We start from the raw sequence: 15,575 nt of genomic DNA on the forward strand, positions 1-15,575 counted from the left end.
AAGGGTAAATATGTCTTTTCATCATGGTTTAACAGCAAAATAGACAGCTAGTTAGTTTAGGGACTGGGCGGGTAACAAATCTAAGTTTTAGGGACGGTCCGAGTTAAAAATACTTTCTAGGGACCAAGCGTGCAAGTAACCCCTAACCACAGGGACCATCCGTGTAATTTTCTCAACATTCTAACTATTTTTTATTTATTTGTTTGCTAACATTCAGATATGGATTCTTGAGACTTTTCCGGTGAGTAGTTTGTTTGGTACCCGACAACATAATGTGATCCCTCGGGTTGTTGCCTGGTCAAAACTGAGGTCATTACAAAAGACTCAATGTAACCAATTTTTACAAATCGATGACGTATGGTTACTTTATTATTTTATATATTTATTTATTTTACAATTTATGATTATTTATAAGGTAATAGACTCATACCGAAGTTGGAGCCGACGGAAGATGAGATGCGTGTTAAATGGTGGACTGTTAGCTCGACGTGGATTGATCACCCTGATTTTCCTGTCACTGAAGTTCACAAAGCACCTTTCCTAACACCATCACCCAAAAACTCCCCTACCCATGAGCCTCGACAAAAGAAGGCACTGGTGGATGGTCCATCTCACCTGTCACCACCACCACCGTCGATCGCTATCCTATCAGCTGACAAGGACCAAAATATTAGTGAATTACAGAACGAGGTCGATCAAATGAAAAATGAGGTATGTGAATGTTGCGGGCAGTTGCGGTCTCAGGAGGAGTGTTTAGCAGAGCGTGAAGCTACTTTAGCCATGGTTCTAAAACTTATCAATAAGACTCTCGGAGACGATGTTGGTACCTCGAAGGAGATATAATACATTTTTAATTATTTCATCATTTATGGTCATTATGTTTTTGCATCGTTTACAACTATACATTATCGAACTGTATAGCGATACTACAATGACAATGAGTTATGGGAGCATTATTATGTCTTATGCACCCCCCGAAAAGCTGCTGGATGTCGGCCCTGAACATCCGCTGAATCACGACCCATAACAGTCGCTGAATGTCGACCCTGAGCAGCCGTCTCCGGTTATTCACTCGTTAGATGTAATAGAGATTCTGCAAGATGAATACAAAATGTAACGTCCCAAAATTCAACACTAAAAATTTCTTTTAAAATAAACATTACTTAAAGCAAAATCATTGGTTCAAAACATAATCAGAGTATTAGTTCTAAAACACATGTTCGTTATCAGAGTAAAACATTCCCAGGCTGTCTAATCTATGGTGTGTGCCATGCGATCACCCCGAGCTCTTCCCTCTGCTACCGGAAGCACCTGAAACCAAAACTGAAAACCGTAAGCATGAAGCTTAGTGAGTTCCCCACCCTACCACATACCACACATAATCACATACTGCACATACTGGGCCACGCCTGCTATCCTGGGCCTCACCCCTACCTCGGGCCTCGCTCGCTACAACGGCCCCGCCTGGCTTCGAGCCCCGCTCGGATACAGATCTGTTTCACTTAGGCCTCGCCTGTCACAGGGCCTCGCCCGCTAACGTATAATAACACATAAACATATCACAACACATAAGCTAAACACATACTAACGGGTCCTGTCCAAAGGCCTCGCCTATCCTGGGCCTCGCCCTTGTCCTGCTACTGATGAATCATGGAACTCCGTCCATGCTTCTACTGATAGTGAGATACGGGCCCAACCCACACTCACTCTTTCCCTAACTTGGGCCTCGCCCCTGATCTTCTGCTAATGAGATGTGGAACACTATCCACACTCTGATATTGGTGAGATACGAGACTTCGCCCACACTCACCTCCCTACCAGGCACATACATGTATCGCACAGACAACAAGTATAAACTATCACATAAACCATTCCTTGGGCACCCGCCCGCTATCATTGGACCTCGTCCTGAATATCATGCAAGCATACTGTGCCTAGGGCTAATCCCCGGGTCTTCTACTCATAACTACATGGGCCGACATTGTGGCCGTAGACCCATTCACATAAAAGGGAAACTCACATGCACTGGTTGAACACACTGATGATCCCACTAGCTATTGCCCGACAACTCTCTGAACTCCTGCTCCACTAGCTCCTCGAGCTATCAATATCAATGCAACACTTAGTCTAACTGACCTCCGCAAGACAACCAAGTCAACTCTGGTCAAAGTCAAATTCATGGTCAAAGTCAACCTCCCAGGTCAACCCTACTCGCCGAGTTCATAAGTTCAGAGTCTTTCCATTCGCAACTCGACTCGCCGAGTCAGTCCATGACTCGTCGAGTCTACCAATTTTCGAGTCCTGACTTGTCCAACTCACCGAGTCTCCACTCGACTCACCGATTCGAGTCTCAACTCGAAGGGTTTAGGGTTTTGCGACCTAACTCGCCGAGTCCAAGAACAGACTCGCCGAGTCCAAGACTACCTTCAACAGACTCACCGAGTTGTTCTTTAAACTCGTCGAGTTCCTGCCCAACTTCATCCAACTCGACGAGTTGTTCATCCCACTCGTCGAGTTCCTCCAAATCTTCATACTACTCACTGAGTCCACTCAAAGGACTCGCCAAGTCCATTTAGATCTTCAAACATGCAGAGGACTTTTGAGTCATGCATGGACTCCAAACTATAGATCTACCATTCCCAAGCCTATTCCTCACGTAAAGTTGCAAACTTTACGTGTAGAGAAGGAGATCTAGGCCAAATACACCATAAACTAGGCTTTAAGGCAAAGAGGCTCCATAATCAACTCAAGGGCAGATACTTTATGCTTCACAAGGCCACAATATGCTTAGATTTGAAGTAGCAACTTCAGATCCGGCTTCTAACTCAAATGGATAACTAATCATGGCCAAAAAGCCCCAAAACTCACAACTATAGTAGATCTAAAGAAGGGAAACGACCTCATACCTTCAATACCTCAGAAAGGTTCCCCAAACTTCAGATCTAAGGTCAATCCTTGAAGCTTCAATGATTTCCCTCTTTCTTCTTCCTTCAAATCACCCAAAAAAATGGCTTGGAAGCTTGAATGCACAACAATGGAGACTTAGGGTTCGTATTCTGTATAAGGGAGGCTCTAAGGAACCCTAATGGAGAGAATAAGGAGGTTAAATAGCGCCCAAAGTCCCAGATTTAGGGTTTTCCTCGTACAGACCAGACTCGCCGAGTCTCCTTGGCCGAGTCGGTCACTTACTCCTCGACCCGGATCCCGCTCGGACTCGCCGAGTTCCTCATTGGACTCGCCGAGTCGTCCCTTAAACTTAGGGGTTCCTTTCCTTTCTTGGCCTTCCTGACTTTGGGTGTTACACAAAACATCGTCACCAACACATCTTAGGCGTTCCAAATGCCAAAAAGTTATGTCTATATGGTACAAGTCACCATTGATACAAATGAAGAAGAAAGGTGTTACACAGCAACAACCAGCACCGTTGGAGAATCTTTTAGATCCTACGGTACACATTGTATATAAAGAACAGGATGGTTCGCTGTTTTTTGGTCACAATAATTTGACCGGTTTTGCTACACTTGAGTTTTGGACATGGTTATATGTGGGTAGTCATGAAGGATGGTTGTCATGTGATGTAAGTAATATAATTATTTCCTTATTACATACTATGCTTCTAATAATGATACTTACTTTACTACAAAAAAAAATTAATTGGCAGTACATCATGGTGTGAATCTCATTGCTAGTAGAGCGTAGAGCGGATGATGCTCAGTGGACGATTGTACCGTCAACTTTCAACATTGATACATATGACTGGACACTGGAGTGATATTGATGACATATCCGTTTACCCAACTTGGGCAGAGTGTGATACAATATAATTTTGTTTGGGTTATATTACTTGGGTATTTATATACTAATTAATTATTTCTAACCTTTTTTTTGTAGCTTTATATTTCAATCAATATACCACATGCTTATTGGTTTTTGGGTGCTTTTGATTTGAAGACATTCCAAATGACTATATACGATAGTCATTAGAAGGGCGACTACTGTTCAGAAAATGAGGATTGGTTTATAGGTATGAGAACCCACATCCATAACCTGCTAGTGGGAGTCAACTACTGGGGTACTGAACCAACTGATTCAATCCCACTCGGGAGTTTTAAGATGACCCTTGAAAAGGCCCCGGACGTACCACAACAGATTGACAGTAGAGGGGATTCTGAGGTGTTTTTGTGTTGGTTTTTGGAGTCGTTGATCATCGAGAAATCGGTTTCTATAGAGGGTAAAACCACCGGTCCATGAGCTATGGATTATAGAAAACGACTAGCGGAAATATTTTGGGGTACAAGAACAAAGATAATTTGAACTTCATATTTGCAATAAGACCTACAAACACATCATTTATTTAGTTTATGTATTTGTTAGTTGTTTATTCGTTTTAATTGCATTTTATATTTTATAAAACCAAAAATTATACATTTTATGAAAGCAAAAGTTATACATTATACTCTGAAACCATGTATTATAAATGCATTCCGGAACCATGTATTACATTTTATGAAAGTAAAATTTACACACAAAAAAAGGTCAAATCTATTCTGGAACCATAGTGCGGAATCGTACTCAGGAATTCCGGAGACCTTTCAAAATGTTGTTAATTTAACAATAAATAAATAAATAAAATAGTTGTGGTCATTTTGATTAAAAAGATTGTTTATAAGAATTAGATTACTCATTTTCCCTTCCTCTATTTGCTTTAAGTTGTTAGGGTTGCCTTGCTGTTAAAAAAATGATGAAAAATTTAAATTATTTATGAAAACTAGGTTTTCAATTACATGGAGTCCAAAATCAACAAGTTAGAAGCATCTATCAAACTTACCCCACAATCAATTACGCAAAATATTAGCAGTCAAAGATTATATCAAAGCACGTTCACATGCATTGTTCATTTGTATACTTTAAGGCATATCTGTACAAATCATTATACATGTTAAAACGTGAGGGAAACAAGAAAGGTAAGTGATTAACAATGAAAATGAAAGGAGATATGAACATTTACTTGAAACTACGACTTTTGCCTCGAAACAAAATAATAAAATACTAATATTTATTATGGTCGTTGGAGAGTTCATATCTTGGTTATGCTATTGTATAACAGTTGTGAAGTCCAAATTTTATTAAATAATTAGAACTGCTGAAAAGGAAGGATTGCAGTAGTTGTATCACAAGTCAGCATAAATTTGCTATTTAAATCAATTATTTTTATAGTTCTACTATTGCCTAATAATTTATGTTCACCGCATCAAAGTCGATTCTAGAGTCGGCGATAAATCGATCTGGGTTGGGTTTGGGTTCAACCCATTTATTAATTGAGTTGAATATTTCAACAAAACCCAACATTTTTATTTAAATGGGTGAATATTTCCAATCCAACCCAACCTTTCAGATAAATTGGTTGTCACCGAGTTGATCCGTTTATGTAATTTCCAACTAACCTATTAAATAAATGAGTTAAACCTAGGTTAACTCATTTAAAATAAAATAAATAAATAAATTAACTAAAGATTACACCACTTCAAATAGTTTCAAACTTAAATAAACTTTGAAAGCATAATAAAAATACAATCTCAATTCACAAATACAAAGAAATTGTTCAAGTAACATTAAAAATATTTATTTTCGAAATAATTTTAAATAGTGATTAGTGTTGTTGGCATAAAGAAAAAAGATAACTATTAAGATTGCATTTAAAAAAAATAGCAATACAACATTGTAATTTATAAATTAATACGTAGATTAATACATGATAATATTTAAATAACTATTAAATTAAATATATATTAAAGTTAAATGAGTTGATGAGTTGAAAACGGGTTGATAACTTTTACTCAATCCAATATATTTAATTAAATGTGTTAGACGAGTTAACCCATTTAACATAAATGGTTTAAAAATCTCAACCCAACCTGCTAATTTTAGGTTGGGTTGGTGGGTTGGATCGATTTTTGCCAGCTCTAATGGTTTCCAACCTTATTTGGTGTCCATCATGACTTGTTATTATTGACTTATTGAGTATGGATAGGTCATAACTAAGATATAAGGGGAGTTTTTGGGTACGGAACAAGAGGAAATAAAAAGCTACCCCAAAGACAAACAATTTACAAAAATCTATTAATTTGAAGAAAAAATACTTCTTGTAGTCTTTCTAGATACAAAATCATTAATAATAGTATCAAGATAAAAAAAAAAAAAAAAAAAAAGGGTTTAGAGGTTGTGTCGTGTGCCTCTATCCGGTTGATCAAAAGTCTGAACCCATGGAACCTGACTTTCGTCATAATTCTGAAAAAATAGTATCAAGATCAATCTTGTCCGTCATATATTTATCCATATATAAAGTAGTCAAATCATTCAACATTTCTTGTGATAGCGATGATGTAGTTCTTTGATATATTCAACTTTGAAAAACTTCTCTACGAATGCAACAATGACATGAATGGTTATACGATTATGTATGCAATGAGACTCTAACCTTTGAAACTTAGGAATTAAGACGGGACAATTGATTAATCCATTCTATCATTACTTGATTGCTTCATAAGCAATCAATTTACAATTCATCGATTCGATTTTCCACACTTTGATTGCACCTACGCACCTTATTTATGAACATTTATTATACGTATGATATTGTTTCTTCTTGTTTCCGGTAATATATAAAATTTAGGTCTTTGAATTTGGCTCCTTCACACTTCTTGTAACTTATATTATTGTTTTCTTAAAATAAACTAATGAATATATATTAATATTACATAGCTCATAAAAATTTTAGGTCCCTTGGAATGATGGAGCCAAGGCAGTAGTCCCTATCACCAACCATTTGGTCGGGCCGGGAGGATATAACGGCTATGTGAACATAAAGGAACAACATTATAAATATTATATGTCACGGTTAATGCTACATAAGGTATTGCATACCATTTTACCGGGTTGAAATTCACTTTAATGGTGTAAGGGTGAATGGAGTCGAGCGAGGAGATGGAGGCGGCTTGGCTGAGGTGGCACTTCGATACCGACATCACATGTATACCACCCCCACCTTACCGGTACTGGAAAAGGGTGTCTTTTACAGGTTCAAAAAACCGCTTGAGGTTTGAAGAAAATAAAGGAATGATGAAGAGATGTTAGGAAGGAGCCGATTTGGGCGTGTTCAGCAAGAAATCCAGTATGTCTACCATGGGTCCGACGACTTCAATGACTTTAAAAAGTTTGGCAGGAACAAATCCATTCACCCTACTGAAACATAGAAAAAAACTTTATTTCCCTATTGAGCATAACTAAAAGAAGAGTAACTTAATAAGTAAATTGAGAGTTATCTAATAAGTAAATTGAGAGTTATCGATGACCATTCTGCAACATTAACCCTTATAGAAATAATATTATTATAAAAAATAGATTTTTTAATAAAAAAGTTATTTCAAATGTTGTAAGTGTTAAAATAAATTTCGATGACTTTCAACTTAATTGACATGTTTCTTTTTATCTATGTTTGTTTACTCGTTTGAACCATAAGTAATAAAACGTAACTCGAATCGACCATGACTTCCTTAAAGAAGATATAATGATAAGATGCCACCATGTAAGGTAGAGGTGGGAAAAACGGTCGGTTCTTGATCTGAAATTGTAACACTATAAATTTTCAAATGATTTTTTTTTTCAATTTTAAACCCACACAAAACACAGTTTAACATCTCATACTCAAATTATAATGTTTTAAAACACAACCACAAAATTGTTTGTCACAACCATCTCTAATTAACGGTTTGCATTAACAACTACCAAAGATGTTAAGCTAACTCCTCTACTAATTCTCAGAAAGGGTGAAAGACCATTTTACCCCTCCATGGTCTCCGAAGTCCATAGTTTGACCAAACCCTAAAAAGTCAACGGAAGTCAACACTCTAGTCAACAGTCCATGTTGACTCAACTCGTCGAGATCCTTTTGTTCTCAGAAAATCGGGAAAATTCGAGTCAACTCACCGAGTTGTATCACCAACTCGTCGAGTTTGCACAGTGTCCAGAACCTCTGGGGAAAACCCTAACCAACTCGTCGAGTTCCTTCAACTCCTTTTCTCATTCAGACGCTTTTAAGAGAGACTAAGGCCCCAAACTCTAGATCTAGCCTTCTAGGGCTGAGATACCATGTAAAGCTGCAAGCTTTACGTCCATGCATGGCGTTTAGGGGCTAACTTTGGCAAAACAAGGCTCAACAAGGGGTTTAAGGCATGAAGATTAGTCAAATCTTGATAAAGCCTGAGTCTTTAGGCCTAAAGGGCCTAATAGTGTCCAAATATGAAGTCTTAGCCTCAAAGCATGCTCAAAATCAATAATGACTCAAGAAGAAGCTAGAAATGGCCATAAACTCTCTAATGGAGAGATCTAATAAACAAGTGATCAAGGTAATGGCTTTTTACCTTCAAATGCTGCTACAACTGAATGGATGTCGGATCTATAGACTCCTTCTTGTTCCAAGCTCTTCACTCTTCAAGGAATGCATCAAAACACACACTCTTAGCCTTAACACACTCTCAAGATGAAGGTAACTCGATTAGGATTTGTCTCTAGGTGATAAGGCGATGAGGGAGGCGAGGTAAAGGACATAAGGTCCTTTAAATAATGTGCAAACCCTAAAAATTAGGGTTTTCTCACTCAACTCCAGCTCGTCGAGTTGGTTCTAAAATCACACGACCAATCTCAATCTCTACTCGACAAGTTGAGGCCTCCAACTCGTCGAGTTGCCCTATCAATATGAATATAATAGACATTTAAATGTATAACTGGGAGTCAGGATGTTACAAAAATTGGTTTGCAAATGAAACCGATCTAAAAAATGAAGCCGGTTTAGGTGAAACTGGATATGTATGAAACCTATCTGCCGGTTTGGACCGGTTTGAGAAAGTTACACTTGAAACCAGTTTAGGTGAAACCAATTTAAAAAATCGGTTTAGAAACCAATTCTCAAACTTATAAAAAAAAACTGATTTTCGTATAGTAGAAATATATTGTTTTCATACATTATTTCATTTTTTTGTTGTTATACAATGTTTTAAAGGTTTCTCGAGACCAATGTTTTAGAGGTTTCTCAATACAGTTTTCACCTTTTGTAATATCCCGGATGCCTGGAAAATATTTTTATAAAATCTCAAAGTTGAAAAATACCACTTTGAACCCCCTAAAAAATCTTGAATGCCCAAAGAAACAATTAGAAACCCGGAGCTTTGGTGCAACTATGATTTATGCATAATGTCGAGCGGTTCAGATAAAACATGATGCAAGAAATGTGGTGTTTCTTTTTTCTTCAAAAAAGAAGGTAATTCAACATTGAAAACTCATATAAACAAGGGATGTCCATCGAAGAAAATTAGGCTCGGGCATAATCAAACAATGACGAAATGTACTATATTGTGGAATTACGAAACAACTAAAGTTCAGGATAGTCCAATGCATATATGCCTACTATTTCTTTTCTTTTCCTTTTTAAATTACGAATAGACCATTTTGAAGTAAATAACCAAAACAAAAATTAATCCACTTCATTTAGCATCCAAACTAACCAAAAACATAAGCCAAATGAAGAATAGTCCAATGCGACGATTTTTAACCGGTTTCGTCCGAACCAAACCGGTTTGCAAAGGTTCGTATATTGTTATTGAAGAACCGATTTAACCTTCAGCTGGTGTTAACTTTTTTGACTTGAACCGAACCAGTTTTGGAAAAAAAAAACGGTTTGTGCAGTTCTATCTCTATGGTTCTACGAGCAACTACTAAAATATTGTTTGCAATATTTTTAGCATATGGCAAATAGTAAATGGAAACAATTTTATTTTAGGGATAATGACTTAAAATGTAATGTATTTTTCGATTTGTACACATTTGGTCATTGAGTTTTTTTTTCCGTCCACATTTACTCTTTCACTTGTTAAATTGTACGCATTTAGTCATTATGACCGGCTACTGCAGGTTAGCCGGTAAAAATGACTTAATAAGATAATATACTTCTCACTTTGTACACATTTAGTCCTTAATATTTTTGTATACATTTAGTTATTAATATATTTTTTTGTTGCAAAATAAGTCATTTTTGTTTTTGTACTCATTCAATACTTATGAATGATTTCTTTAGGTTTTTTTCACCACATCTTACGTGAGACAATCATTAATGAGGTGTTTGCAGCTTTTAATGCTTATGTCCATAGCGATCTCGACTACTTGGTAGCTTAAGTCATGTATTCTGAACGTCCTAACTTCTTCATATCAATATGTTCTTAGTCTAGTCTACTAGAACTTTCGTTTAGATTACTCCCGTTAAAAGTAATATATTTTTACTTACGATCTTTATATCGATAAGTTTTTTATGAATGCATGTATAGATTTTTTTTTAATAAAATCGTAAGTAAAAATATATTACATTTTAATAGGGGTAATCTTAACGAGAGTTATAGTAGACTCAAAAAACGAACACATGGATATAAAGATCGTTAAAATTAGATACCGTATGAAGAAGTTTCGACGTTAAGAACACAAGACTTAAATCAAACCACAAGACCTACACAACCAAGTAGTCGAGATCGCGATAGACATAAGCATCAACAACCCCAAATACCCCATCAATTATTGTCCTACGTAAGATGTCGTGAGAAAAAAAAAAAAACTAAAGAAATCATTTATAAGTACTGAATGAGTATAAAAACAAAAAAGACTTATTTTGAAACATAAAAATATTAGAGACTAAATATGTATAAAAATATTAAGGACTAAATATATACAAAATGAGAAATATATTACTCTGTTAGGTCATTTTTTCCAGCTAACATGGAGTAATCGGTCATAAGGACCGAATATATACAGTTTAACAAGTTGAAGGGGTAAATATAGATGAAAAAAAAATTCAATGATCAAATATATACGTAAAATATATTACCGTTTTAAGTGGAAACCAGATTCTAATCCAGTTTCAAAATTGGTTTGGATTTTCAAAACCAAATCTATTTTTTTGATGCACCTCATCATAGTTTAAAAAAAATGATTAACTTGAGAATAATAAAATAGCCCAATGTAAACATGAACAAACAAGAAGCAGCCCAAAAATCTTATTGGCCTTTTAAACCATGACAAGGAAACCCTAGACTAGTTCCACCGCATCGTATAAGAGACATAAACGTTTACAGTCGTCTTCTTTTCTTATTTGTGAGATCAGCTACCGCTAGGGTTTTGGTCATCTTCATTTCGAGACATGGTAGAACCCTCATTTCTTTACAGATCCTCTGATCACATCTAATTTGAAATCGTTCGATTTTCAGTACTGATTTTCGTGGTTTTTGTTTTGGAATTACTAATTGAAGGGTAAGGGAACCGGGAGTTTCGGAAAGAGGAGGAACAAGACACACACATTGTGTGTGAGGTGCGGCCGCCGCAGCTTTCACCTTCAAAAGAGCCGCTGCTCTGCGTGTGCCTATCCTGCTGCCCGCGTCAGAAAATGTAAGTCTATCGAACCTTTCAATGTATATACTATATAGTTTGCTCTCTTCGATCTACAGTTATTGTTTCTTTGGATTTTAAGAACATGTATTCTCATCAATCCGTGGATCAACTATAAATTTTGCTTAAAAATTTGTTAATGAAATCGGTTTGCGTTTCGATTTTGATCTGTTGTTTATTTGAACTCGTATGATCAACATATAAGCATCACTGCTATTGCCTTTATCTTGATTTTGACTTTTTTCTTTATCGCGTTTGTTCTAGTTGATGCTAAATTGTAGTCACAAAATTAGCAAGTAGATATTTCTCCATTATAACTTGCACAAATCGTATTAATTTTTTTGATTCCTCACTCACTAAACTCTTGATTGCATCACCAAACAAAAATCCATTGCGCAGTGATGCAAATCAATCCCTAGTTTTGATATGATTGTTCTCTCTTATTCCTCTTCTTTCATCATACTGGCTTATTTATCTTGGTGTGAAGTAAATAAGACACACCCGTTTTCATAGTTTGATCCATATCAACCTTATATAGTTTGAAAAACATGATAAAACTGTTATTTGATAAATCAAATTGGAGTCTAATCTTGAAAAATTAGAAGTCTTGATTGATTTGCATATGTCTTATTGGATACAGACAACTGGAGTGTGAAGGCAATCAGAAGGAAGACAACAGGAACTGGAAGGATGAGGTACCTTCGTAATGTACCACGTAGGTTCAAGAGCAACTTTAGAGAAGGTAAAAACTTGTTGTTATGCCATAGAGATTTGTAATTTGATCTGTTTTTGATATTGATTTTGATTTTATGAATGATTTTGGTTAAACAGGGACTCAAGCAACCCCAAGGAGCAAGGGAGCTGTTGCCAGTGCTTAGATTCAAATGAAGATTTTCATGTATTTTAGTATCTGAACAACAAGTTTTGGATTTTGATGATGTTTGTTTGCTTATGAGATTTTACTTTTGATATGGAAAAGAAAGCAGCTACTTTCTATTTTATTCTTGCTTCATTGTGCACTCTATGTTTTTAAGCCTTTAATCTTTAGAATGTTATAACTAAATATTGTTGAAATGCTGGTTTATGTAATCTGGTTTCAAATTAAAGTCGAGAGATATTCACAAAAGTCACAACATTATTACAGGAGATATAGGTGAAAGTTGGCATGGTTTGGTTAAATTTTTACGTGTGTTTGATCTCATTTTGATGTTTGGTTGTTTGTATTATATGTATGAACTCCTTAATCAGCGACTTTGGGGAAGTTTTTTCCTACGTGGCAAATCAACAAAAAAAATTATTTTAACCTTTTCCTATCACTAAGTTAATTGCTTATGATCGTGTGTTCTTGGTGAATCTTCGTGTTTTGAAAGATTTTTGAGAATTCAGTTACAATATGGTGTTCTTTAAAGTCCCATTTTTTTTCTTAATCATTAAGACGTTTGAATCATTTAGTAACAATTAAGAAATAAAAATGTTATTGCAATAACAAACATTTAACACTAGTTATAGATAAATATTATGAATTTTTGGTTTAATGGGAAACAAAAATGGGACTGCATTTGGTTAAGTTAAATTAGTTTGTTTTTCTAAACAAATCAAAGGGTGTTTTGGGACATTGTGTTTTGATTGGAATGAAGCTCTTGTTAAGCTATGAAAATTAATATGTTTTGCTATACGATATCTTTGGATTGTTGTGGGAATTGCTTACCCTGGATATTGTATTTACTTGGACAAACTTGAATAATGCAAAATGGATAATATCATTAAAGTCTATATTTGTAAACCAAAGCAACAAGTAAATAATGAAAAAAAAAACATGTAATCTAATGATTTAGCCAGTAGTTTCTAAGCTGAGACATGTGCAACAAAATCTCATCCCGACCTTGATTTGTAAGACTGCTGGTCATAATCCAAGGTGGCACTGAATCAAAGTATTTGCTAATCAAGTCTTGAAAATCTTGCACGTTTTCTTCCGGATGCTTTCCACCATTCTTTTTCTTTTTCCTCTTGTCACATTTTGTAAATACTATTGTCATTGGCACCTTCAACAAATTAACAAAAGCGTGTTGTGTTGTGTTAATAAGAAGAAAGATGAGTGATTATCTTATGACATGTTTTAATGATGTACCTGATTCTGACCCAGCCAACTTGCATATTCTAGGTCAATCTTTTTGGCAGGAATGCTGGCATCGATGAGAAGGAAGACTGACACCAGTGTTGACCGGTTTAAAAAATAGTCTTTTGTGAACTTGTTCCAATCTTGTTTAAGTTCATGTGGTGCAGATGCATATCTGTCAAAACCATAATCAATTTCAGTTTCAGTTTCAGTTTCATACTTTCATGTCAACCTACTTTATCATATCATTGATAAGTTGAAATACAACAAAAAGTGATCATATTTTCAGGATAATTACTTTCAGATGTTACTCATAAAACTCTTACCCGTATCCAGGCAAATCCACCAAATACCAACTGTCATTAATTCGAAAGTGGTTGATGCATTGTGTTTTCCCTGCAAAACAAATGAAAAAAGCACATGAACAAAAGATGCAATTCTTCTTCTTAGAGTTTAACTTAATGGAAATGGCCATGAAGGTATCAGAAGGGCAATGGATCAGACCCTAATAACTGAAGTTGATCCGGCTGGAGGAGGAAGACAACAAACTAGTAATAGTATATTCATAAAAAAACGACGATTGATGCATCATTCGGGTATAAATTGTAATTTGCTTGTTTTTTCACTCTCAGAGACATAAAATCAAACACATGGTATGCTCACCTGGCTTCTTTGAAGTAAGCGCGAGCTTTTTCCTCTTAACAATAGAATTAAGCAAAGATGATTTCCCAACATTCGAACGCCCAACGAGGGCAAACTCCGGCGACCCATCAGACGGACACGCATCTGTTTCAACACTGCTCTTCACGAATTCGGCTGAAACTATCTGAGCATCTCTAGCGTATTTGCTGAGGACAATGTTGGAACCTCTCAAGATTCTGGGAGGTTTTTCGGAAGATATTTCGGTGTCTGGAGGAATAAAAAGCTTCTCTTGGGCAATCTGTATGGGGGTTTCTTCTGGAAGTGAAATTTCTTGAAAGGTTTCGAGAGAAGAAGAAGAAGAAGAAGAGGGTATTATTGTGGATGTTGAAGAGAAGTGAGACGGAGAAAGTGTAGCGAAAATTAAGAGGGTTTTGGGTTTAGGAGAAAGGAAGAATCTGGTGAAGAGAGAAGACGAGTGATGATGAATCGGAGCAACAGGGAAATGAGTGAGGAATGCCATTGTTGATTGTTTCTCGAAATTTTCGTTTATCTATCAAGAAAGCCATGGGACATAAATATCTTTTAAGCACAAATTCATATTTTATAACTTAGGTTAAAAACCAAAATTATTTTTTTATTTTATTCAGGGGCGTTTGGATAGGAAAAAAATAGACTGTTTATTGCTTAATTCCACATCAATAAACAAATTTAACTATTTGGATAGAAGTCTTTAAAAATCAGCTTATTGCGATAGAAATAAACTAAATAAGTTGATTTTAATAAGCAAGGGGGAATACTTATTGCTTATTTGTAATTTTATTTTACTCATATAAGCTGTTATGTTTATCAAACACTTAAAATGTTTATTGTTTATTTCCACCGCAATAAGCTAATCCAAACACATTTTAAAAAAATAGTTATTCTCACCGCAATAAACAAATAAACAATAAGCTAAAAACTATTTATTCAAACACCCTGTAAGCCTCTTTAACTTGATAATTGATAGGCAATCACGAATTGACATAAAAGTTCACGAAATATTGTTACATAGTTTACAAGTTTTATTTTTCTCTTTTTGCATAATTATATGATTACATTACTAATACATGCTTCACGGATTTTCATTTAATCTTTTATTCCGTCAATTTTAGTCTTGTTTGTTTTTTATTGAATATGCAAACAAAGTCAAATAACCAACTTATGAAGATACCTTAATGTAACTAGATGTGTGCCCATGCAAAGCAGCGACTTAAGCAGTTATTGTGGTCAAAAATATAATAGCAGTCACCGACCGCTATTTGAAATCACGGTTCTCGCGGCGTTATAGCGGTGA

General features: G+C 35.6%; 2 protein-coding genes across 2 annotated transcripts; one reads left to right on the forward strand and one right to left on the reverse strand.

Annotated features, from left to right (window-relative positions):
* The first annotated feature begins 11,105 nt into the window (after positions 1-11,105).
* Positions 11,106-12,485, forward strand: LOC145058552 (large ribosomal subunit protein eL37z). The gene is made up of 4 exons (XM_079006445.1): positions 11,106-11,242; positions 11,349-11,484; positions 12,125-12,226; positions 12,316-12,485. The coding sequence occupies exons 1-4, from the start codon at positions 11,240-11,242 to the stop codon at positions 12,360-12,362; spliced, it is 288 nt and encodes a 95-aa protein (XP_078862571.1). The 5' UTR covers positions 11,106-11,239; the 3' UTR covers positions 12,363-12,485.
* Positions 12,486-13,225: 740 nt separating this feature from the next.
* LOC145058969 (P-loop containing nucleoside triphosphate hydrolases superfamily protein) lies at positions 13,226-14,792 on the reverse strand. Its single transcript, XM_079006843.1, has 4 exons — positions 14,264-14,792; positions 13,927-13,996; positions 13,613-13,775; positions 13,226-13,526 (listed from the first exon to the last, which is right to left on the reverse strand). The coding sequence occupies exons 1-4, from the start codon at positions 14,760-14,762 to the stop codon at positions 13,308-13,310; spliced, it is 951 nt and encodes a 316-aa protein (XP_078862969.1). The 5' UTR covers positions 14,763-14,792; the 3' UTR covers positions 13,226-13,307.
* Positions 14,793-15,575: the final 783 nt, after the last annotated feature.

Source organism: Lactuca serriola, chromosome 6 (genome assembly GCF_051521515.1).
Source record: "Lactuca serriola cultivar US96UC23 chromosome 6, Lser_US96UC23_V15, whole genome shotgun sequence".
NCBI classification, from domain to species: Eukaryota; Viridiplantae; Streptophyta; class Magnoliopsida; order Asterales; family Asteraceae; genus Lactuca; species Lactuca serriola.